At 34.9% G+C, this 26,879-nt stretch overlaps 1 protein-coding gene and 1 pseudogene across 1 annotated transcript in view; one reads left to right on the forward strand and one right to left on the reverse strand.

Moving 5' to 3' along the window:
- Window positions 1–26,879, reverse strand: part of Pygo1 (pygopus family PHD finger 1) — a 39,318-nt gene that overhangs the window by 8,228 nt on the left and 4,211 nt on the right. The window contains exon 2 of the mRNA XM_026413394.2: window positions 1,023–1,108. Within this exon, the coding sequence (XP_026269179.2) occupies window positions 1,023–1,108 (86 nt within the window). The remainder of the gene's footprint in view (window positions 1–1,022; window positions 1,109–26,879) is intronic.
- Window positions 18,958–19,229, forward strand: LOC113200113 (small nuclear ribonucleoprotein E pseudogene; annotated as a pseudogene).

Raw genomic sequence — 26,879 nt, forward strand, 5'->3', positions numbered from 1 at the left:
TTTTAGTCAAGTTTCTCTTATGGTGTTATAAAAATTTAATTTCTTCACTTGACCTTTCAATTACAATTAATTTTAACATATAATTATGCTTAATGATAAAAATAGTCATGTTTCATTTAGGAAAGGAAATAAGTATGCTTTTCTGAGCTCAAATCCATTGTTATTTCAAATCTCTCAAGTATTTAACCTTCAAAAGAAGTTTCATTATCATAATTTTCATTTAGTATGTTTTCCTGTAACTAAACTCTTTCACTTAAAACACTAACGCCAAACTACCTTTTAGATCCCTCCAACCCAAAATACCTTTTAGATCCTTCAAAAATCATAAAATTAAATAACAATAAATAGGATCTAATTTTTTTCCTCTTAGCTTAACTTCAGGGAGATACAATTAAAGCATTACCAAAACACTAAGCTCTAGACTTCACACTGGAAAAATAAATTGCCAGATTTAATCACATTGCAAGTTTATCAGATAGTGGCCAAAATGGAAAGGCAAAGTTATTTGTACAAATATCATACTTATTTATAGCCTTTATTATCAAAAGAGTGCTTCAAACTTAAAGAATAAAGCCATAAAAGCCTGTATATATAATCATTTATTACAACCACAAGTTTCAATAATGGATGCCTCCATCATAATTGCTTTGTGAAAAATGCACATAACACTGAATTACTATAACGACTTAATATTACTTCAGGTTAAATTTGTTTGTACATATTTTTTAAATCTTGTAATAGAACGCACAAGCACTTTTGCCATTAAAAAATCTTTAAGTAAGATTTAAGAACAAGTATTTTAATTTGTCTGCCTATACTTACCTTGAACTATTTACTCTAGGCCTACCCAAAGTTAGTCATTGATTGAGGAATAAAAAACAAACAAAAAAATCACTGAGGAATTCACTATTAGGTTCTGGATAAAGATAGAAAACAATGCCCATTATCAAATTTAAAATTTGCTTTATTAGCCTGATCATACCAATAAGGGAAAACTATTAATAAAGAAAATGTCAATTTACCTGTGTATTTGCCTTTCGTTTTTTCTTATCTGGGCTTCCTAGTTGCACACCTGGTCCTCCTAACCCATCCAGTCCACTATCACCACCTTAAAAAAAAAAAAAAAAATCCCAATAATATTTCCACTTATAAATGAAATAATTTTATCTCTTATAGCAGTACCTATTATATTTAATCTATTAATATGCTTTCTATTTTCATTAGATGAAAGCAATATTCAGCTTTTAGTATCTTTGGTCTTTAGAAAGTCTTTTCCATAGTTTCATACAGAAACAGTCATTCTTCTCTGCTTCCATATTTGTTATTGGGGTTTATATTTTTTTATTGGTTATTCAAAACATTACAAAGATTGCAGAATCACATCGGTTACACATCCACATTTTTACATAATGCCATAATAGTAACTGTGTACTCTGCTTGGGGTTTATATTTTGTTCCTAGCACTTCATTCTGTTTCCTGGCTGTCATGAACTGAGCAGTTTTCCTCTGCCATCTTTCTGCCTCACCTCAGGTCCAAAGCAATGGAACTGGCTGACCATGGGATGAACCTGTTAAATAGTAAGCCTTTACAATTTAACATTTCCTCCTCTAAGTTATTCTTGTCTCATATTAGTTACAGTAATGCAAAGCTGACTAAAACATTAGTTTGTTTCCAAAGATAATTGGTATTTAGATCTAGACCAGAAGATGGTTTCTTCTTCCATCAAGGGACACAATATTTCTTGTTGCTTTTCTTTAGCACTTGTTTTAATTTTCTATTGTATAAATTATCACACATTTGGGTACTAAAAACAATGTCCATTTGTGGGTAGATGTGTAGTTCAGTGGTAGAATGTATCCTTAGCATGTGAGGCCCTAGGTTCAATACCCAGAATAAACAAACAAACAAAAAAGCCCATTTGAACAGAAGTGGATAAAATACTTTCTAACTCGTTCATTCATTCTATTAGGCCAGTATTACCTTAATACCAAAGACAGATAAGAAGAGAGTTTTCAAGATAGTGGATTAGAAACAACCAACACTCAACTGCTTATCTACAACTTGGAATCAAAACAACTAGAAAGCTGCTACTCTTCCAGGTTAGTGACTGTGGGAAAAAGCTTGAGTTCAATAGTGAATAGAGGCTTGGAGAAGCTCAGATACTCTGGATAGTGGAAGAGAGAATAAGAAAGAGTGCCCCAACACTGAGTATATGGCAGCAGGTAGGGAGAGTGGAGAAATAGGGGAGACCCACTACACACAAGCAAAGAAATTGGCACAATCAGAAGGGCATTGTGAACCCTGAACACAACTGATCTAAGATCTGCCTAACAGGCTGGGGCTGGAGAAGTTCTCTGCACGTGACAACCGTAATGTTGGTTTTCATCTTGGAAGGCTAGCTTGCTATTCTGGGAAACAAAAAACCAAAAATTTTCCTATTTCTTAGAACCTGTGGCAAACATTACTACACTGTCTCAGTGAGCAAGTTTATTAATTTATTTTTTTGTAGGATGTCTTATTTTTATTAGCATAAGATCTCTGACATCATGTTCAGAGTTGTTAGGGTAGGAAAGAACAAGAGGAACCCTAAAGTCAGGGGGAAAATGAAGAAGAAACAGAGAAATAGGGACAAAGAATAATTCAGTGGTTTTATCTTGGAAGTCAAAGTCAGAGGGACATCTAAAGTTTTTTTTTCTTCAGTATTAAAATTCTTTTTTTTTTTTTGGAGAGAGAGAGAATTTTTAAATATTTATTGTTTAGTTTTTCGGCAGACACAACATCTTTATTTGTATGTGGTGCTGAGGATCGAACCCAGCGCCGCGCACATGCCAGTCAAGCACAATACCGCTTGAGCCAGATTCCCAGCCCAATATTCTTTTTTTAAAAGCAAAAGTTTGCTTGCTTATTTATTTATTTATTTATTCTTTTTAGTTATACATGACAATAGAATATATTTTGACATATTCTTGAGGTTGTACATGATGTGGAGTTACATTGATCATATATTCATATGTGAACATAGGAAAGTTACGTCCAATGCAGTCTACTGTCTTTCCCAATCCCATCTCCTCCTCCTTTTCCCCCATTCCCCCCTGTCCAATTCAGTGAACCTCCACTCTTCCCTATCCACCAATTATTGTGAGTCAGCATCCGAATATCAGAGACAACTTTTGGCCTTTGGTGTTTGGGGTTTGTCTTATTTCACATAGAATGATAGCCTCCAGTACCATCCATTTACTGGCAAATGCTATAATTTCATTCTTCTTTATGGCTGAGTAATATTCCATTGTATATATGTACCACTCAGTGGGCATTTTTTTTTAAGAGAGAGAGAGAGAATTTTTTTTAATATTTATTTTTTAGTTTTTGGTGGACACAACATCTTTATTTGTATGTGGTGCTGAGGATCGAACCCGGGTCACACGCATGCCAGGCAAGCGTGCTACCGCTTGAGCCACATCCCCAGCCCTCAGTGGGCATTTAACTTGAGACCTAGTTTGGCCTCAGGGGAATACCACTGAAATAAACCTCTAAAACCTTTATGCAATAGGAAACAGGTCATAGAAACTAGAGCAGAATACACTTCCCACTTAAGATGGCCAGCTGAGGAAGTTCAGGGGACCAAGCTGTTACGGATGATTATGTAAGTGAGCTGGATCCTGGAAGACCAGAATCATGGGTAGTGGACTACACAGAACCCACCATGTCCCTATGCCCAATGAAGATAGTTACCTTGTCTTCCAAATGGGCTTCACAAAGGGTTCTGGAGACCCAGATGTGCTGCCTGACCCTTGCAGTGTGATAAGCTAATCTCACTGGAGAAAATTTCTGCCAGGGGACTCTGCCTTCCATGCTAGCTTATACTGGTGAGCAGGACAGCTAAGAACTATTTCAAATGCTTCAGGTCACAAATCACTCCTGCTGGCTGCCTGGTAAGCAAAGCAAAAGTAAGAAGGAAAGGGTGAATAACCCTCAACCTTTTCTCTTTCCAGGGGCACATGGCCTAAGAATAATCAGAAAAAAGTGCTGATTGGAAATAGGTAGCAAACATCCACTACTTTTGCCTGCATGATCAACAACCTCAGCAAATAATGTTTTTGTTTTTAATTTTAGTACTGGGGATTGAATCCAGGGCCTCATGAAGTGCTCTACCACTGAACTACATCCCAGTCCCTTTTATTTTCTTTTGAAACAAGATCTCATTAAGTTATCAAGGCTGGCCTCAAACTTGTGATCCTCCTGTCTCAGCTTCCCAAGTAGCTGGAATTATTGGGGGGCTGGGGGGTACCACCTTGTCAGGCTAACATTTTCATTTTTTTTACTATTTGATTCATGTGTGTGTGTAAATTTTTTTTTCAATTTCTTTCTCCTTCTTCTTGTTAAGTTGCTGAGGCTGGCCTCAAACTTGTAATCTTCCTGCCTCAGCCTCCAAAGTCTCTGGAATTATAGGCATCTGTAACCATGCCTGGCTCAAATTTTTTTCTTCTCTTTTTGGTTTTCTTTATTTTTTTAACTATTGATTTTATATTTTCTCCTAGTTTCATTCTTTTCTCTTTTTGAATTTTCTATTTTTTTTAAATTTTCCTGTCCCCTTTTATCTGTCTTAATTTTCTATCTTTTTTAAACTTTTCAATTTATTGTGTATTATTTTACCTCCATAATTTCTGTTGTTTGCAATGTGTACATCATAGTCTTTGCTTGGTTTTTACTTTCTGTACCTGCTCTGCTTCTATTTGTTGTTGTTATTGTTTTTTGTTTTTTTTTTCTCTTCTTTCTACATGGTGCCAGGGATCAAGTCTTACACTTTGAGCATAGTGGATAGATGCTCTACTGCTAAGAGACACTTCCAGCCCAACTAAGAGAAATTGCATTTTACTTTACCCAAAACCCAGCTCTACTCAAACGTTGCTGGATACTTCAGCTTAAAGAACGAGAGAGACAAAGTCCCCAGCTGAAGACTTGGCCCCGGGTAGGCATGGCTGGGAGAAACTTTAAAACCCGTTCTTGAAATTCACCACCAAAGCAACAACAGAGAGAAATAACACAAAGATTGTAGAAAAATGCACCTATCAAGGACCTTAGCAGAAGTTGCTCCCATACCCTTTCAGAACACGTTAAAAACTGGAGAGCTGGGGATATAATCAGTTGATAGACTGTTTGCCTTGCATGCACAAGGCCCTGGTTTCAATCCCCAGCATCACCCATCCCCCCACAAAAAAGTAAAAAACTAAAGGAGTGACCACAGAATGCCTACCTAATATATTCCAGAGGGGTCCCATTTTTCTGAGGCCTAAAGAAGAAGTGGAACCCTAAGGCTCTCACACTGCACATGTGTGTTAAATACCACTAATCACAGCCATACTATAAAGTCTGGTTGGAATTAAACTCAACACTTCACAACACTCAGATATCACAGGACACGTTATCAAGAGAAGGCTGTTCTCTAAGAAGGCCCTCACAGAAATCAACATGGGACACAAGAAGTAAACAAACAAAGCAGCATGACTCATCTAAAAATTCACAATATTCTAGTAAATGATTCCTGATACTGAAGTTGATGAAATGCCAGACCAAAAATTCAAAAGAATGATGTTAAAAATGATCCATGAATTTAAAGAGGATACAAATAAACAGCTGAATGAATTAAGAAAGACAACGCAGCATATGAAAGCAATTCAATAAAGAGAAATTCTGGAAAAGAACCAAACATAAATCTTGCATATAAAAAACTCAGAAAGTCAAACACACGGCTGGGGTTGTGGCTCAGTGGTAGAACACTTGCCTAGCATGTGTGAGACACTGGATTCGAACCTCAGCACCACATAAAAAAGTAAATAAATAAAGGGATTGTGTCCATATACAACTAAAATATATATATATATATATATATATATATATATATATATATATATATATATATATATTTAAATCAAACACAAAACTCGGTTGAAAGCTTTACTAATAGATTAGATCAGGTAGAATAAAGAATAGCACAGCTTTAAGACAAGGCTGATGAATTAATCACATTCAGATAGTAATAAAATAAGAAGAAACAGAACATACAATTTATGAGAATGACATTATGTAGGGCATAGTTGATACATGCCTATAATCACAGTGATTTAGGAGGCTGAGGCAGAAAGATCACAAATTTGAGGCTAGCCTCAACAACTTAGTAACCCTGTCCCACAAGAAAAAATTAAAAGGGCTAGGGCTGTAACTCAAAGACAGAGCGCCCCGGGTTCAATCCTGAGTACAAAACAAACAAAAACACCAAACTTAATAATAATATGAATAGATGAGGGAGATGAGGTTCAGACTAAAGGCATAGTGAAATAATTCACTAAAGGCACAGTGAAATAATAGCAGAAATTTCACCAAATATAGGGAAAGATGGACATTCAAGTACAGAAAGACATTCCAAGTACACAAAATCAGAAAACAACCTCTACATGACATATTATAGTTAAACCAGCCAAAGTACAAAGATTATTAAAAACTTTGAGAAGCTCCAAATCATATATGAAGACAAACCCATCAGAATAACAAATTCTTAGAAGAAACTCTAAAGGTAATAAGAGCACAGAATGATGTAATACTAAATGACATACCTAGCAAAATTATCCTTCATAATTAAGAAATAAAAACCTTCTAATGTAAGTACGAACTAAAGGAATTCATGACCAATAAACCAGTATTACAGAAGATACTTAAAGGAATTCTACACCCAGAAGGGGAAAAGATAAATAAAATAACAAGAGTACAGGGAAAATAAATTGCTCTAGAAAACTGGAGCAAAGGAGAATAGGAAAGAATCAAACATTAACAAAGTAGGCCATCAAGATGAATAAGGAAGAAACAAATATAGGTTACTCAAAACAACCAGAAGAAAAAAATAACAAAATGACAGTAGTATGTATCTTCCAAAAGCTCAGGAAATAAAAGCAAGAATTGACAAACTGGATTATATCAAATTTAAAAGCTTCTGCACAGCAAAAGATGAACAAGGTGAATAAACAACCTACACAGAATGAGAGAAAATCTTTGCCAGATATTCATCTTACAAAGGTAATCAAATTAATAAATGGGCAAATGATTTGAACTTAAACTTCTTATAAGAAGAATTACAAATGGCTGTAAATATATGAAAAAATTTTCAACATCTTTAGCTATGAAGGAAATGCAAATCAAAACTTGAGATTCCATTTTACCCTAGTTAGAATGACCACTATCAAAAAACAAAAAATAACAAATGTTGGTAAGGATGCGGAGAAAAAAGAACCCTTATAAGCTAGGCATAGTGGCACACACCTGTAATCCCAGAAGCCCCGGAGGCTGAGGCAGGAGGACCACAAGTTCAAAGCTAGCATTAGCAATGGCCAGGCACTAAGCAACTCAGTGAGACTGTATGTCTAAATAAAACACAAAAAAGGGCTGGAGATGTGGCTCAGTGATCGAGTGCCCCTGAGTTCAATCCCCAGTACCAAAAAAACAAAAAACAAAAAAATCCATCCTGATACACTACAGGTAGAAATGTCAATTAGTACGTCATTTTGTGTGTGTGTGTGTGTGTGTGTGTGTGTGTGTGTACGTATACATGGTTTAGTTGTAGATGAACACATACCTATTTTTAATATTTTTTAGTTGTCAATGGACCTTTATTTTACTTATTTATATGTGGTGCTGAGATTCGAACCCAGTGCCTCACACATGCTAGGCAAGAGCTTTACCACTGAGCTACAACCCCAGCTCCCTTTATTTTATTTATGTGGTGCTGAGGAGCAAACCCTGTGCCTCAACATGTGCTAGGCAAGTGGTCTACCACTAAGCCACAACCTCAGTCCTAGTAAAGCACTTTGAATAACAGTATGAAGCTTCCTCAAAAAAAAAAAAAACATACAATCTAGTCATAACACTCATGAGTATATACCTTAAGGAAATTAAGTAAGCATACAAAGAGATACTTGCCTGCCCATGTGTATTGCAACACTTTCACAACAGCCAAGTTTTGGAACCAACCTAGATGCTGTCAACAGATGGATTAAAAATATGTGTACACACACACACAGAGTTTTATTCAACTATAAAGAAGAATGGAATCCCATCATATGCAGGAAAATGGATAGAAGTGAGGGCTATCATGTTAAGTAAAATTAGCCAGACTCAGAAAGATAAGTATCACATATTTTCTCTCATTTGTGGAAACTAAAATAATAAAATAAGGGGCTGGGGATGTGGCTCGAGCGGTAGCGCGCTCGCCTGGCATGCGTGCTGCCCGGGTTCGATCCTCAGCACCACATACAAACAAAGATGTTGTGTCTGCCGAAAACTAAAAAATAAATATTAAAATTCTCTCTCTCTCTCCCTCTCTCACACCTCTCTCTTTAAAAAAATAAAAATAAAATAAAATAATAAAATAAAGAAGATGGCCTATAAGGGAAAGGGAAAGAAAAGGACAAGAAAAAGGAAGAGGGAGGCTGTGTATGATCAAAGCACAGTATTTGTATGTATGGAAATGTCACAATTCGATCCAATAATTTGTACAATATGATTTATTTTTAAATCCAAAGACATCAAAGAAAAAAATAACTACAGTCCAACATCTCTTAGAAATACAGATGTAAAAATTCTCAACAAAATACTATCAACTGAATTCAGCAGCATATCTACAGAACACCATGACACTGAATTTTTCCCAGAAATGCAAAGTTGATTCAACATGAAAAATCAACCATTTATTATTCTATAGTAATAGAATACAGGGAGAAAACCCCATACTTGATAATCTCACCAGAATCAGAAAACCATTTCACAAAACTCAATATCTCTGCATGACAAAAAAAGAAAATCAATAAACTATGGAGAAGGGAACTTCCTCATGCTAATAAGGGGTATCCATGAAAAAACCCAGCTAACATCACACTTGAGAGTAAAATACTGAAAGCTGTCCCCCTAAGGTCAGGAACACGACAAGATGCCTGGTAGTAACAGAAGTTCTAGCTGGAACAATTAGTCAAGAAAAAGAATAAAGGGCTTCCAGATTGGAAAGAAAGAAATATATTATTCTGTTTGAGATAACATCCTTACATATTTATTTCTATAAACTAGCAATGAGTAATTCAAAAATGAAATTAAGAAAATAATTCCATTTATAATATCATCAAAACTAATAAAATTCTTGGGAATAAATTTAACCAAGGTGGTAAAAGATTTCTATACTGCAATATAAAACATTGTTGAAAGAAATTAAAGACACTCTTAACTTCAGAAAAAAAAAATTCCGTGTTCATGATTGACTATGTTAAAATGGCAATACTCTCCAAACTGTTTTACAAAATTTTATCAAAATTCTACTGCCTTGTTTGTAGAAATGGACAAGTTAAGTTTTCAGAAGGAAAAGGCAAGATACCCAGAATAATTAAAACAATCTTGAGAAAAATTTAAAAAGGAACAAATGTGAAAGACTAACCTTCCTAATTTTAAAATTAGAAAGCTTCAGTAATCAAAACAGCAAGGTACTGTCATAAAGAACAACATAGAGATCAATGTATAAATCTGAGTCCAGAAGTAAACCCACAAAATTATGGACAATTGATTTGAATAAAGGAATCAAGATAATTCCATAGGGTAGAGTATTATCTCTAAAAAAAAAATGGTGCTGAGACACCTGGATATCTGTCATATGCAGAAATTATTTTCTGGCTAGCTGCAATGATGTGTGCCTACAGTCCCAATACTAGGTATGGTGACTTGAGCCTGCAAGTTTAAGATCAGTTTGGGCAACATGGCAAGATTCTGTCTCAAACAAACAATAAAACCCCAAAAACAATTAATTTCAAATGGATCAAAGACCTAAATATAAGAGCTAAAAGTACAAAACACTTAGAAGGAACCAAGTTATAAATCTTTATGTCCTTAAATTAGGCAACAATTTTTAATTATGATTCCCAAAGTATAGAAAACAAAAGAAAAAATAGAACAAATGAACTTTATCAAAGTTAAAAAAATTTTGGTGCCAAGAGCACTATCAATAAAATGAAAAGACAGGGCCGGGGATGTGGCTCAGGCGGTAGCGCGCTTGCCTGGCATGCTTGCGGCCCGGGTTCGATCCTCAGCACCACATACCAACAAAGATGTTGTGTCCGCCGAGAACTAGAAAATAAATATTAAAAATTCTCTCTCTCTCTCCTCTCTCACTCTCTCTTTAAAAAAAAAAAAAGAAAAAAAAAAGACAACCCACACAATGGCAGAAAATATTTGCAAATTATATACCGGTTAGGAGTCCAGTATATACATAAAGAATTCTTACAACTCAATAAAATCTAATAACCCAATTAAAATTGGCCAAAGTATACGCATAGCCGTTTCTATAAAGAATATAAATGAATGGCTAATAAGCACACGAAAAGATTCTCAACATCATGGAAATCGAACTGTTTGCACTTTTGAGATGCCACTTCAAACCCAATGGGATGGATGGCTGTAATCAAAAAGATACAAGAGTTAGCAAGGATATGAAAAAGTTTATAAAGTTAAACGTAAAGCTACCATATTACCCAGCAATTCCTCTCCTAAATGTATAACCAAGAGAATTGAAAACCTGTTTGAACAAAAACTTGTATAAAAATGTTCACCTTATAACTCATAATAGCCAAGAAAGTGGAAATACTTCTAATGTCTATCAACCAGTGATAAACAAAATGTGGTGCCTCTATACAAGAGTTAATTAGTCATAAAAGGGAATGAAAATATTGATTGATACATGCCACAACATAACAAACCTAGAAAATGTTACCCTAAATGAAAGAAAGCAGACACAAAAGACCACAAACCTTATGATTCCATTCATATGAAATGCTCAGAATAGGAAAATCTATAGAGACAGAAATAAATTAATGGTTGCCAGGCCTTTGGGAAAAAGGGGAAATTTGGGCTGGGATTGTGGCTCGGCGGTAGAGCACTTGCCTAGCACGCGCAGGGCCCTGGGTTTGATCCTCAGCACCACATAAAAATAAATAAATAAATAAAGGTATTGTGTCCAACTACAACTTAAAAAAAAAAAGAAGAAAGAAACCCAGTTTAAAAGGGGGGGGGGTAGGAGGTACAGGGTTTCTTTTTGAAGCAATGAAGTATTCTGGAATTAGAAAGTAATGATGGTTATACAATATTGCAAACACACTAAGAACTACTGAATTGTATACTCTAAAATAGTGGTGAATTTTACATTATGTGAATTTTATCTCAATTAAAATTTAATCAGTAGAGGGAAGGGGTAGGAAGTGGGGAGGAAGGGGGGGGAATGCTGGGGAGTGATATTGATCAAATCATATTGTTGTACATATGTACAAATATGTAACAACAAATTCCATCAATATGTACACTTATAATTCACCAATAAAAAAATGTGAGAATAGGGCTGGGGTTGTGGCTCAGTGGTAGAGAGCTTGCCTAGCATGTGTGAGGCACTGGGTTCGATCTTCAGCACCACATAAAAATAAATGAATAAAATAAAGTTCCATCAACATCTAAAAAAAAGTTTTTAAAAATGTGGGAAAAAAAGAAAAGTTCAAACAACCATTATTATCTCTCCAGTCTATAATTCAGAGATCAGAAATTAGAATGGGTGCTTTTGGTCAAAATATCAAACCAAATCAGGATGTCAGTATCACTGAGTTTCTATCTGGAGGCTCTGGGGGAAATCTGTTCCCAAGCTCATTCTTTCTTATGATCAAATTCAGTTCCTTTTGGTTGTAGGACTAAGATTCTACTCTCCTTGTCTATCAGCTTTTAGTTCCTAGAGGCTACCTACATTTCTTAACTTATGGCTCTTTCCACTTTTCAGCCAGAAATGGTGTATCAAAACCTTCATGTGTTTCATGAAGTAGTCTCTGAATTCCTCATCTCCAACCAGCTATAGGTAATTCTCTACTCTTTATTTATTTATTTATTTATTCATTTATTTATTTATGTGCAGTGCTAAGGATTGAACCCAGTGCTTCACACATGCCAGGCAAGTGGGCTCCGGCTGAGTCCCAGCCCCAGGCACTAATTCAATACTCAAAAAATGAGCTCATGTGATTAGGCCATATCTGCCCAGATAACCAATCTACCTTAAGGTCAACTGTGTCATTTGATATAACCTAATCAAAAGATTAAAATCCATGATATTCACAATCCTATATAGTATGCATACTAGCAGAATAAGACAGTTTAGCAGTCATCTTGATAACCACTGATAATCAAAGTTCAGCTCCACTGATTCATTAGGAATACAAAATGGTGATATTTGCATTCATTCATTCATTCTTTTGGTACTGGGGATTGAACCCAGGGGCACTCTACCACTGCATTAAACTCAAGTCGTTTTTATTTTGAGACAGGACATCTCTAAGTTGCCTTGGTTGGACTCAAACTTGTAATTCTCCAGCCTCAGTCTTCTAAGCATCTGAGATTATAGCTGTGACACCCCTGCACTCAAATGATATTTGCATGTATTTTAAACTTTCATTTCCCTTATGTGTATTTAATTTACTGTTTTTCTACTGTTTGATTCTTTCCTTAGTGATTTGTAAAAGTTCTTTATACACTACAAAAGCTCAATCTATGTGAACTATATTTTTATCCAATTATATCTTGATTTGTCATAGTTTTCAATACTTTTAAGCTTTTTAGAATAATTTTAGATTAACTAGAGTTGTGTAGATACTGTCCATAGACCCCCATACCCAGTTTCTCCTGTTACACTCTGCAGAATTTTTTAAAAATAATTTAATATAATAAAATGTATCAATATTTTATTTTTTGAATTCTGTGCTTTGTCTTGTGTTTAGAACTACTATCATTTTGAAAGAAAACATAGTTCCTGTTTTATTTTTAAAATATACTTTTTTATTTTTAGTTATAGATGGATACAATATCTTTATTTTGTTTACTTATTTTTTAAAATATTTTTTTCAGTTGTAGGTGGACACAATACCTTTATTTTATTTATGTGGTGCTGAGGATCGAATCCAGGGCCTCTCACATGTGAGATGAGTGCTCTACAACTGAGCCCCAGCCCCAGCCCCCCCTTGTTTACCTATTTTTATGTAGTGCTAAGGATCAAACCCAGTGCCTCACAGGTGCAAGGCAAGCACTCTGCCACTGAGCCACAACCCCAGCCCTTCTCCTAATGTTTTACAGCTTTGCTTTTTCTTGTTTTAATTAGTTACACATGAATAGAATGCAGTAGAATGCATTTTGACACATCATACATAAATGGAGTATAACTTCTCCATTTATGTTTTCTTCTGGTTGTACACAAATAGCTTCACTTTTTAATCTTAATTTTTGGGGTAGGGGGTACTGGGATTGAACTCAGGGGCACTTAATCACTGTGGCACATCCCCAGCCCTATTTTGTATTTTATTTAGAGACAGGGTCTCACAAAGTTGCTTAGTGCCTCACTTTTGCTGAAGCTGGCTTTAAACTCTCAATCCTCCTGCCTTAGCCTCACAAACCATTAATCCATTGGGATTACAGGTGTGTATCACCATGCCCAGATAATCTTAATTTTTAATTGTGACAAATCACATTACATAAAATTTATTCTCTTAACCGTTTTAAAGTATAGAGTTCAAAAATATTAGCCATTATTCACATTATTGTGCAACCAATCTCAAGAAATTTCATCTTGCGAAAGTGAAATTCTATACCCATTAAGCAACAACTCCTGATACATTCTCCTTCACCCACTAGTAACCACAGTTCTACTTCCAATTTTTACAAACTTGACTACTATAGATATCTCAAAAATGAAAAAAACACTGTATTTTTCTTTTGTGACTGGCTTATTTCACCTATTTCATTTAGCAGAATGTCTTTCATGGACATCTGTGTTGCCTCCACATTTTGGCTATCATGAATAATGCTACTATGAATATGTGTGTACAAACATCTCTTCAAAACTCTACTTTCAGTTCTTCTGGCTACATATATAGCAGTGGAATTGCTAAGATTATACGGTAAATCTATTTTTAATTTTCCTATTTAATTTTTAATTGTCCACAATATGGCTTTATTTTTGTCATATCTGCTCCATGTGGAATTTATTTGGGGGAAATTAGTAAAAACAATATTTTGTTATGGATGGCAAGCTGGACAGAGACTACCTTTCATTTGTTAGAAGTCTTCCTCTGTGTTCCTCAATAAGGTGTTTTAAAGACTTTATACATATATATTACTATATATATTAGAATTCAATGACATTTCTCATAGGAAAAAAAAATCCCCAAATTTATATGGAACTACAAAGACCATGAGTAGTCAAAGCAATCTCGAGAAAGAATAACAAAATGGAGGCATCACATTTGTTGATTTCAAACTATATTACAAAACTAAAGTGATAAAAACAGTATGGTACTAGCATAAAATAGATGTATGGACCAATAAGCAGAATTGAGAGGCCAAAAATAACCCCACACATATACATTCAACTAATATTTGACAAGAGCATCAAGAACACATCATGGGGAAAGAACAGTCTGTTCAACAAATAGTGCTGGAAAAACTGGATATCAACATGCAAAAAATGAAATCTTATACCACTCATAAAAAATTAATTCAAAATGAATTAAGAAGCCAGGCAGGGTGGCACACACCTGTAATCCCAGCAACTTGGGAAGTTGATGCAAGAGGATTAAGAGTTCAAAGCCAGCCTCAGCAATTTAGTGAGGCCCTTAGCAACCCAGCAAGACCCTATCTCTAAATAAAATACAAAAAAGCTCTGGGGATGTGGCTCAGTGGTTGAGCACCCCTTGGTTCAATCACCCATACCACACCCCACCAAAAAACAAAAAACTTAAGGACTTAAACATAAAATCAGAAACTTTGAAATTCCTAGAAGAAAACACAAGGAAAAAATTCCCTGACACTTGGAAATAATTTTTTGTATATGACACTCAAAGCATAAAGCAACAAAAGCAAAAATAAACAAGTGGGAGTACATCAAACTAAAAAGATTCTGGACAGCAAAGAAAACAACAAAATGAAAAAGCAACCTATGAAATGGAAGAAAATATTTGCAAATCATATGCCTGATAAGGAGTCGTCATCCAAAATAAGGTATTCATACAACTCAATGGCAAAAATAATCTGATTTTAAAATGGTACTTAAATAAACATTTTCCTAAAAAATGGGAAATTAAAAATAGAACTATCATAAGATACAGAAGCCAATTTCTGCATAAATATCTGAAGGAAATGAAATCAGTATCTTGAAGAGGTATTTGCATCCCCATATTTATTGCAGCATTATTTTTAAAAACCCAGACATGGAAAAAATCTAAGTGTCGACTGATGGATGAATGGATAAAAAAGTTTATATATATATGAAACAATCATATGTGTGTATATATAATAAAGGTGTGTGTGTGTAGCAAATATGCCTCATTTATTTTATAGCTGCCCATAGTATATAACCTTATCCATAGCCTTCAATAAATGATGGTTGAATTGAGTCCAAGCTATAAAATTGTTACAAAATTGAAAGAGAAAAATTACCATTTAATATTTCTTTAAAATACTTTCTAGTTGTAGATGAATACAATATCTCTATTTTTATGTATTGCTGAGGATCGAACCCAGTGACTTGCAGTGCAAGGCAAGCGCTCTACCGCTGAGCTACAGCCCCAGCCTCACCATTTGATAATATCAACAGTGAATGTTTACTGTGTCAGATATTGTGATAAGCATTTTATATATGCTAGCATTTGATTCCCAAAGAATCTTCGGTTCCATCTATTTTATAGATGAGTGCCGCAGTCTGGCTGGGCACAAAATCATGAGCCACTCAAGCAGGAACAAACTTTATTTTTGAAACTGCCGCCAATGCCCTAAGCTCCTGGGAAGATTGCCCACCGATCCACAGTGTTCTCCTGGAACCCAACAGGAAGTCCCTCCTCCGGGATTCCCTCCTACCGCACTTCCCCAACCAATGGGAACTTTCCAGGAGTCCTGTAGCAGGCCAAGGTGGACAGCAGGAGTCCAATATCCATATGAATGCAGATCTTAACATAATCAAATCATCCCAATGGCTTGCTGGCTCACCTTTCAACCAAAAATGCCATGCATCATATTACTTGGCTGTGGCTCTTAGCAGATGAGGAAACAGAGGCTCAAATTTTATTAACTAACTAGATCAAGGTCACATAGTTGCATCTTTCTGACCAAAAAAAAAAACAAACCTACCCCTGAAATTTTAAACTATGCATCAGTGATTCTCAAATGTTAATGTGCATAAAATCACCAGGATGTTTGTTTAAACATATTCCTGAACCTCATTCCCCACGATTCTGATTCAACAGTTCTGGGATAAAGCCCAGATATCTCTAATAATCCTTCAGGTAATATAGATGTTAATCCATCAACCACATATTGAATAACAATGCACAATTCTATCTCTTTTAGATTCCACTACCTTCCTTTTTTTAAACTTTTTTTTTTTTTTTAGTTGTAGTTGAACACAATATCTTTATTTTTATGTGGTGTGAGGATGGAACTCAGGACCTCACATGTGCTGGGTGAGTGCTCTACCCCTGAGTCACAACCCCAGCCCCGCCCTCCACTACCTTCCTCTTTTGAGCTATATGATAAACACTGTGGTAGGTACTCCTTTAAAAATCACTTTTGTTGGAAATCAACATTGCTCATTGTAAAGAAGTATAAGCAATGCATATAAAGAAAAAAAATCACACTGTGTCAATTCAAACATGCTATTCTATACAATGCTGTATACTTGTTAGGTTATACCAACAAAGGTTGCTACAAGGAAACAGGAAGGCTGGAGGAGAAAAATGGAATATGCTCTTTCTGTTCTTCTCAATGGCCTGGCTTCATTTCTACTCACCTGTGGTGGTAGTTTAGTTCCCAGAACACCAATTTCAATAGTTAAATACTATTTGCAGTATTTCCAACACTTACAGAAACAGCTTTATGTGCTTTTTAAGAGACACCAGCACTAGGTATCTGAGTCCTAACCCAGCAGGGCCTCTCCTACAAGCCCAAGACATTAAACTCAGAAATCTGAGTTTAAACTCCATGAGCCCACCCACCTTAGTTTTATGTATTTAAATAATTTCAACATCTTTTCCTTTGTCTCATAACCTTAGGGATGGTAACTGTTTCCCACAGTTGCTACGTCCATAACTTTAATATCCTATTTTTGGCACTTCAATGTGTTAACAATAATTTATATTAAATTCTTTGTTAAAGAAAATGGTGTGGGGTTTGTCTCCTGACCAGATTCTGATTGACATACATCCCACCAGACTTGATTATTACTATTAACACCATTCCAGGCATCTAGCTTGTTATCTACCTATTTTCCCTTTTGTATAGATAGATGGGTATACTATTTTACAAAAATATGATACTACTTTTTTAAATAAAAGCATTAAAACTTTAACTTTATTAGAATTTAATAAAACTAAAAGAAATTAATTAAACTGAAGAATATGCTAAATGTTTCTTCACCCAGAGAAATTTTCTAAAATAATCCTCTAAGGTGAAGAAAAGACATCATGTAAAACATTATGTTGGGCTGGGGTTGTAGCTCAATGGCAGAGCACTTGCCTAGCATGAGTGAGGCACTGGGTTTGATCTTTAACACCACATAAACAAATAAAATAAAGACATTCTGTACATCTACCACTACAAAAAAAATTCACTCACTGCTTTTAAAGCTAAGGATAATGTAATCTCACATATGATCCTATGCGTTGTCCCTATTTAGGAGGGTATTTTTCATTCTAGATTCAATTATTTATTTCAGGTATTCTTTGATTACTATTTTGTTGAGAGCTCTACTTCAGGGGCACCACTTCTCATTATGCTACAAATTTTTAGTTCCATGTCTATTAGCTAGCTATTCTGACTTTACTGTGTCTCTTTCATCTGCACTTAATATGATTATCTGAATTTTTTCTACCCTGTAACCCTCTCTATTCTGTCCCTTATTTCTAATTTATTTATTTACATATTTTCTTTGGAGAAATGTCTATTAAAATCCTTTGGCCATTTTCTAACTGAAAGATTGTTTATTTGATTTTGTTACTTTTTAAGAATTCTTTATGCATTCTAAATATTAGACCCTGAACAGAAAAATGATTTGCAAAGATGCCTACCATGCATGGGGCCCTGAGTTCAATTCCCAGAAATGTAATAATAATAATAATAATAATAATAATAATAATAGTTTGTGAATATTTTCTCCCATTTTGTGGGTTTCCTTTTTACTTTGATAGTGTTCTTTGACACGTACAATTTTTAAATTTTGATGAAGTCCAATTTATCTATTTTTTTCTTTGGCTACTTCAGTAAAACAAGGTTTATCTACTTCTAAGATACTAGCCTGCCTCAAAATCTTTTGCTATACTAAGTCTTCCTTTACAGACCACAGAAGACAAAAATGGACACTCATGGTTTAAACTAAAAGAACTTTTATGATTTAATTCTATTTCAATGTGGCAATACCATCTAGGTAGATGATAAATAAAGAACTGACAGTGAAATCCAGTTCATTCCTTCAGGTCATTCATTTATTCAAATCAGATTTAACCAAATGTAATTCAAACATATATGTTCAGTAGCCATATAAAATAAATTGATAATTAGTGGCTAATAATTTGTATGCAGTTTTCCATAAATGACACACTGAACAGACATATGTGTTGCTCTTTAATGTGAATGCCTATATATTCTGATAGGCATCATATGGAAAGAGTATTAGCAAGTCTTCAGAGGTCAAAGAATAAAGGAGTTATATAAACAAATGTGCCAAACTTCAAAAAACTATTTTTCTTAACATCTGTCAGGGATATTCCATTTTAATGAGTAGAAAAAGGTAATTCCTAAAGATAAAAACAACTATCAATAAATTAGTCTCGGCTGGTTGGCGTGGGTCTTTGTGAGATTCCACCATGGCATACTGTGGCCAAGGCTAGAAGGTACAGAAGGTGCAGCCCATTAACCTCATCTTCAGATACTTACAAAACAGATCCCGATTCAGGTGTAGCTCTATGAACTAGAAAATATGCAGATAGAGGGCTGTATTATTGGTTTCGATGAATACATGAACCTTATATTAGATGATGCAGAAGAGATTCATTCTAAGACAAAGTCAAGAAAACAGCTGGGTTGGATCATGCTAAAAGGAGATAATATTACTCTGCTACAAAGTGTTTCCAACTAGAAATGATCAATGAAGTGAGAAATTACAGAGAAAGCTACAATATTTTAATTTAGGTGTCCTTTGCTGGGAATATAGTTCTAAAACATTTGTTCATATTGTTTTGATGACCCTTATATTATTACCAGATGAAAATAAATGCTGTGGGACTTTTTTTATTAAAAAAAATTTGCATTGTTTCTTCCTAATTCAGTGGTAAAGATCTTTTACACAGTGCCATTATTAGCTGTTGGTATTTATTTTAAAGTTTCTAAAGGGTTAGCAGTTGCTCGGGGCATTCGCTTTTCTCAGAGCATGAACCTATATATTCTTGAGTAATCAATCTGACAGGCAATGTTCCAATATTCCGTGGCAGAGAAAATGAGGGTTTACAAAAATAAATGAGTAGTGCACTAAAAAAAATTTTATAAATAAATAGATAAATAAATTAGTCTCCAGGATATCTGAATTATCATTCACAGTATAATTATAATTTTATAATTAAAATTATAAAGACTAGTGAATAACTATAATTTTATAATTAAAATGCTGTAATTTAATAATGGACAAAAGGTACTTTTGCATGTGTGTGTGGTATGGGATTGAATCCAGGGCCTCATGCATGCGGAGCAAACACTATACCACTGCTACGTCCCCAGCCCCCAAAATGCACTCTTAATGGTGTTAGAGTCTGTAAACAAGTCAGGATGGCGCCTGGCATTTTGCCAGGGGGAGTGGTTTGTGAGGTAGCACCATCGAGCCATTAAGTGTGGAGATTTCTTATTGGTTGACTGCTGTATCTAGTTTATGTTAATTAAGATAAGCTGTGCGAATGTATAAATACCCCTCCGGTCCTACAATAAACAGCTCCCACTCCTGCCCTATCAATGTACACAAGTTGTTCATCACCCCCCCCCCCCATTATTTTGCTGCAGCCAGACTGCGGCAAATGGAATTTACCATCTATGCTTACTTTCCAAAAATCAAAGAATTGCTTGTAAATACTACATGCAAAATTCTGACATTTAAAATCATTTCAGGGGCTAGGGCTGTGGCTCAGCGGTAGCATACCTGCCTAGCATGTGTAAGGCACTGGGTTTGATTCTCAGCTCACATACAAATAAAAATAAATAAAGGTCTATCAACAACTAAAAAATAAAAATTTTAAAAAATAGTTTAAAATCATTTCAATAAACACATTACTTTCAAGTAACTCATGAATAAAAACACCTAAAATTCTCTTTTGAAACTGGAGTTTTGTCTGGGCACCATGGCGCAGCCTGTAATCCCAGTGACTTGGGAGACTAAGGCAAGAGGATTGAGAGTTCAAAGCCAGCCTCAGCAAAAGAGAGGCACTAAGCAACTCAGTGAGACCCTATCTTTAAATAAAATACAAAAAATAATGCTGGGGATGTGGCTCAGTGGTCAAGTGCTCCTGAGTTCAATATTTACTTTAGGTCTTTTAGTTCAATATTTACTTTAGGTCTTTTATTTAAGTATTCATCTTTTAATCTCACTTTTTATACTAATGGTCTGGTTTATCATATTGACTACACAAGCAGAATGTTTTTCCTCAAAATTCATATGTTGAAGGCTTAACCCCAATGTCATGCTATTTAGAGGTAGGACCTTTTGAGAGGTAATTAGGTTTAGATTATGCCATGAGGATGGCACAGTAGCCATGAATATGCCTGATGGAATTAGTAGCCCTATAAGATGAGAGCACACTCTCTCCATACACACACAGCCTCCCCCCACCTCCACACACATACAGAGGAAAGGCCATATGAGAAAGCAGCAGTCTATAATCCAAAAAGAGGTCCTCAGGAACTCAATCTAATGTCACCTTAATTTCAGACTTCCCAGGTACCAGAACTGTGAAAAATAAATATCTATGGTTTAAGTCACTAGCCTATGGTATTTGCTATAGTAGTCTAAGTTAAGACACTTATAAGTAACAACATTGTTTTAGAAATACTTTATAAATATTATAGAATTTCTTCATTATTCCAAATCAGCTTAGCTTAATTATGCATTTTATGTCGATTAAATACACTAACCATGCAAAGTGCCTGGCACACAGTACATTCAAACATTAGTCCTCGTTTTGCTTTCCTTGAGACTCAACAATACCAAAACCTCACTCACTGTAGTTGCATAGCATTTAAATCCTACTAAAATATCTAATATCCAGAAATATCAACATACGTGTTGGATACTCAAATATCAGTTTTTCATTATTGCACACAAGTCTGAAATCTGATGTCAGTTTATTCTATCATTTACTATGGGCACGGACATCTTATCTAACAGCTTTATCTTCATCTGAAACATGTACTTTTCTAATGTTAATCTCTATAATGGAATGTAGGAGCTGGGATTGTGGCTCAGCGGCAGATCGCTCGCCTAGCACGGGCGGTACCAGGGTTCGATCCTCAGCACCACATAAAAATAAAGGCATTGTGTTGTGTCCATCTACACCTAAAAAATAAATAAATAAATAAATATATATATATATATATATATATATATATATATATACACACACACACACACACATACATACATATATATATAATGGAATGTAAACATTATGAATCAACCTGTGAAAATGATATTATACAAATTTCAGCAAGCATTTGGCAAAATGGCCATATGTAACTAAAATCAAAGTGCCACTAATTTCTTTTAAAATGCATGGTAGTAAAAACAAAACAAAATGCTTGGTAATATCTACTATGTGATACCCAGAATCTAGATCAATCTGGGCATGTAAATTCAGAAACCCCTAAACATCAGTGAGTAAAGGTTTCAAATACTTATGGTTCCTGTGCTGTTTTCCCCAAAGTAATATTGCTGAGTAATATGAGGTTTAAGGTTGCTTACACAGGTAAAGTTTAGGAGGATGGGTACTCATGTGTGTTAGTATTCACATGTGAAGCTGACTATGCAATAATACCTTTGATAATAAATTTCTATTAAATAAAACCTCATTTTATTATAAGATTAGCCTACTTCTTAGACAAAAAAAATATCTTCATAAATCATGGGAAACAAAGCTGCAGTACTCACACATATTCAATATTTGTCTTTTCCTGCAAAATTGTGAAATCTTGAGGTTTCTGTTAAATTTTCACTGTTTTCTTCCTAAAAGGAAGGAAAAACTAATTTCTAGTCTCTTCATGTCTACCCTAATCAAAATAAAAATCTGCTATAGGTCACTTATACTTATTGACTGATTAATTAAATATATCTAAAAATGGATGTCGGTCACATTACTGAAAGTGTCTTTTAGACCATTATGTGTAATTTTAATGAAACACTGAAAACTTACAATGTACCAGACAATATTCGAATTCTCATTTAATCCTTCAGAGAGCTCCACAAAATAAGAACCATTATTCTCATTTTGTAGCTGAGGAAACTGACATAGAGAAGTTAAGGACCAAGGATCACATATCTAAAAAAAAAAAAAAAAAAAAATGCAATAACTTTGGCAGTCAGGCTCAGAGTCAAAATACTGTACTATTCCTCATTATTGCAACTAGACCTGAAATCATTCTTGATCATGCTTTAAGACTAACCTTGATGGTAAAGGTGGTTTAGACCCATGGTTGTCTGGAATAAAAGTGAGTGAATTTTATCATCATCCCAAGAAGTAAGTTCTCTCTACCATTGGAAAAAGCAAACCTTTTTGTTAATGTTCATCAAATTGATCTTCTAAATGTATGAAAGAAATCCTCCCTGTAAGGATCTCATAGGATATAATAATTTTCCTTTCTTTTTTTTTTGAAACTCTTAACTTTAATATGATAAATATTGTAAGATAAGCATAGGATATTGAGGGAACACAAGGCCTGCCTGCCAGCCTGCCTGCCTGTCCTCATCTTGAGGAAGAGTTTAGAGAAGACATTCTGGGAGGATTCACCTGAGCTAAAGTTTGAAAATGAATACCTTATTGGGCTGGGGATGTGGCTCAAGCGGTAGCGCACTCGCCTGACATGCGTGGGGCCCAGGTTCGATCCTCAGCACCACATACCAACAAAGATGTTGTGTCCGCCGAGAACTAAAAAATAAATATTAAATATTCTCTCTCTCTCTCTCTCTCTCTCCCACTCTTTAAAAAAAAAAATGAATACCTTATCAAAAGTGGGGTAAAAAAAAGAGGGCACACCTAACAGAAGGAGTGCAAAGATAGTTTTAAAGGCAAGACAGACCATGACAACATCTAGAAAGGAAGTATGAATATTCCGGGAATAAAGCATAGGAGCCAAGGGACAGCATTTCATGGAATGTGAAGAATGAAGAACTAAATAGTAGGCCTAGGCCAAATAAAAAATGGCCAATATGAGAAAGCTGGAGTTTTATCCTCAAAGTAATGAGGAACCACTGAATAATTTTACAAAAGAGTAAGATGATTGAATTGTGGTTTTAGAGTACTATGGCAATGAAACATAGTAGTTAAGATCTCAGGCCCTAGGATTTGAGTTCTTCACCACTTACTAGCTGGGCAAACTTGAATATGTTACCAAAGCACATGTTATTTAATCTCTCTGATGATCAATTCATTTAATGTAAAGCTAGAATGTTAATAACATCTAATTCATATGATTACTAAGAAAATTAAGGCAGGTGATCCATTTAAACCACTTAGAAAAGTACGTGGTAAGTACTTAGCAGATGATAGTTATTTATCATTAGAAGTGACAATGTGGATGGATTAAGAGGGAAAAAAGAAGAGGCCAGGAAACTAGGAAGAGGGTTACTATAAGAATCAAAAAGAGGGGCTGGGATTGTGGCTCAACAGTAAAGCGCTCATCTTGCACGTTCAAGGTCCTGGGTTCCATCCTCAGCACCACATAAAAATAAATAAATAAAATAAAGGTATTGTGTTCAACTACAATGAAAAAAAAAATCAAAGAGATAAGGGGAAAAAAAAAAACCTAAACTAAAGATTGACTATGGAAAGGTCAAGAAAGCAGTGGGCTTAAAACATTAAGGAGACAGATATTCTAGGACTTTGAGACAGTGTTGGGGAATGAGTTTAGACCACTTGACAAATGCTAGTCATGTTCATTGGCAGGATATACTGGAGACAGTATACTGGTCATCTCAGAGTTAGATACCTTTTGTTCAACATGTTAAAAGCAAAATTCATTTATGTATCCCTCATAAATCCACTCCTATCTATTCTTCCCTTGTATCTGTGACACTATTTTCTTGTGATTTTGCTCCTACATCTCAGACAACTCCTTTTTCATTCTGCTTTTCAGGGTCTTTAGTTCCCTTTTGTTGGATAGATGTTAGTATTTCCAAAGTTCATGGTTTTGATTGTTTTCTCACTTTTCACTGTCTCCTGGGTGAGCTCATGTGCTCCCAAGACATTAATTAGTATTTACCTGTTTACTAATGACTTCCAGATTTCTATTTCTGGCCTCAGTTCCAAACCTCAGTATCTCCACTGCGTACACTGGAATATCCCAGAGGGATATCAATTCTAAGTGTTTAAAACAAACTCACGTTCCTGATAATCTGCTCACCCTTTCCATGAACCAACTTTAAAAACAAAAATAAAAACTAAACCTTTCCTTTGACTTTCTCTCACTAGCTCTTCCTCCCTGATTCTGTGACTACATAAATTATTTTCCATCTAAGCTTAATCCAAATCCTCCATAGACTCATCCCATTAAGACAGTCTGTATTTTATACTAAAGTCTAATTTTAGTACTTTCATGACATTTCTGTTAAAATCCCATTCTAAACTACATCCTTATCTCTCCTATGTTATTTCTAACTCTAGTTAAAAGCATTCCATATGAGATGAAATGCTCTCAAACTCCTTCTGAATCTCTAAATTTCTGTTTCTTTCTCTATTCTTTTTCTTTAAGACCAATCCTCCATAAGTATCCTTGATGCTAATCTTACCCTTCTCTAAGCTTCAGAGACCCAGTTTATGAAAATAGGATCCTTGTCAGTCTCATCCCAAACTACTGGAACAGAGAGTGCCTAGCACATGATAGGTATTAGAAAATACGTACTGAAAGCTTCATTAATTAATGAGTAATCCTTTCTGCTACCTTTTCAGTTTTTCCCCTCTCCTTCCACATTATCTACAAATAGTTTTAAATTTTTTCTCCCAATGGAGAAAAAAAGAAGAAGCCAGGAAACTAGAAAAAAAAAAAAAAACACTCCTAGAAACTTTCTTTTGACTCTTTTCAAACTATTTGTTACATCTTTCTACCACACATCTTTTTAGCCACATCTATATCATTTAATTTTGGGCATATTAATCATCAATGCTTTATACTGTGGTTTTCTACCAAAAGTGCCTTCTCAAAATCCCCAGGGACCATTTCTCATTCCTTTTCATCCTTTTTAAAAAACATTTATTTTTTAGTTGTAATTGGACACAATACCTTTATTTATTTATCTTTATGTGGTGCTGAGGATCAAACTCAGTGCCTTACACATGCTAGGCAAGTGCTCTACCACTGAGCCACAACCCCAGCCCCATCTTTTTTTTTTTTTAATATTTTTAGTTGTTGATGGACATAATACCTTTATTTATTTATTTTTATATGGTGCTAGGATCCAACCCAGTGTCTCAAACATACTAGGCAAGCACTCTACCTCTGAGCAACCCCTTCCTTCTACATCACTTAATACAAAAGAACACAAACCATATCTAAAACTTTTCTCTAGGAGGTTTTTCTTGACTGCCTTATAGATAGTAATTATATTTTAAGGAAATAAAGGAACATATAATAACCTAACACTCAAAGTTTCTATTTGTGTCTTTTAACTTTTCTCCATTGGAAAAACAAAAAACAAAAAACAAAACTTAAAACAATTTGTAAGGGGGCTGGGGCTGTAGCTCAGAGGTAGAGTGCTTACCTAGCACGTGTGAGGTACTGGCTTCGATCCTCAGCACAACATATAAATAAATAAATAAAGGTATTGTGTTCATGTATGATTAAATAAAATATTTTTTAAAAGGAAAAAAAAATCACTTGTAGGGCTGGGGCTCAGTAGTAGAGTGCTCACCTAGCACCTGCAAGGCCCTGGGTTCAATCCTTAGCACTACATAAAATAAATAAATAAAATAAAGATGATATTGTGTCCAACTAAAAAAATAAATATTAAAAAAAAAACACTTGTAGATTTACAGAAAAAATCCAATGTAGAAGGAGTAGGGGAAACTGAAAAGGTAACAGAAAGGATAATTCATTCAGTAATGAAGAATTCAGTATGTTTTCTAATGCCTACCATGTGTTAGGCATTTATTCCACAGTGTCAAGTGTCCTGTACTAAGTTGATCATTTCTTGAGGATAGGTGTCAACTCTTCTTTTTAATTTTGGTACTGGGGATTGAACCCTGGGATGCTTTGCTACTAAGCTATATCCCCAGCCATTTTTAGTTTTTATTTGAAGCAGGGTCTTGATAAGTTGCTAATGCTGGCCTTGAACATGTGATCCTCCTGCCTCAGCCTCCTGAGTCACTAGGATTACAGGCATATACCACCACACCTGGCTGTGTCATAGTCTTCTTAATGTATTCCCACAATCTGGCACTGTGACTACTTAATAAATACATGCTGAATAAAGAAATGAATAATGCCTACACATCAATATCTAAAAGAGTTCTAAGAATACTACAGAATGGGAATGTTTATT

Source organism: Urocitellus parryii, chromosome 6 (assembly GCF_045843805.1).
Source record: "Urocitellus parryii isolate mUroPar1 chromosome 6, mUroPar1.hap1, whole genome shotgun sequence".
Taxonomy (NCBI): Eukaryota; Metazoa; Chordata; class Mammalia; order Rodentia; family Sciuridae; genus Urocitellus; species Urocitellus parryii.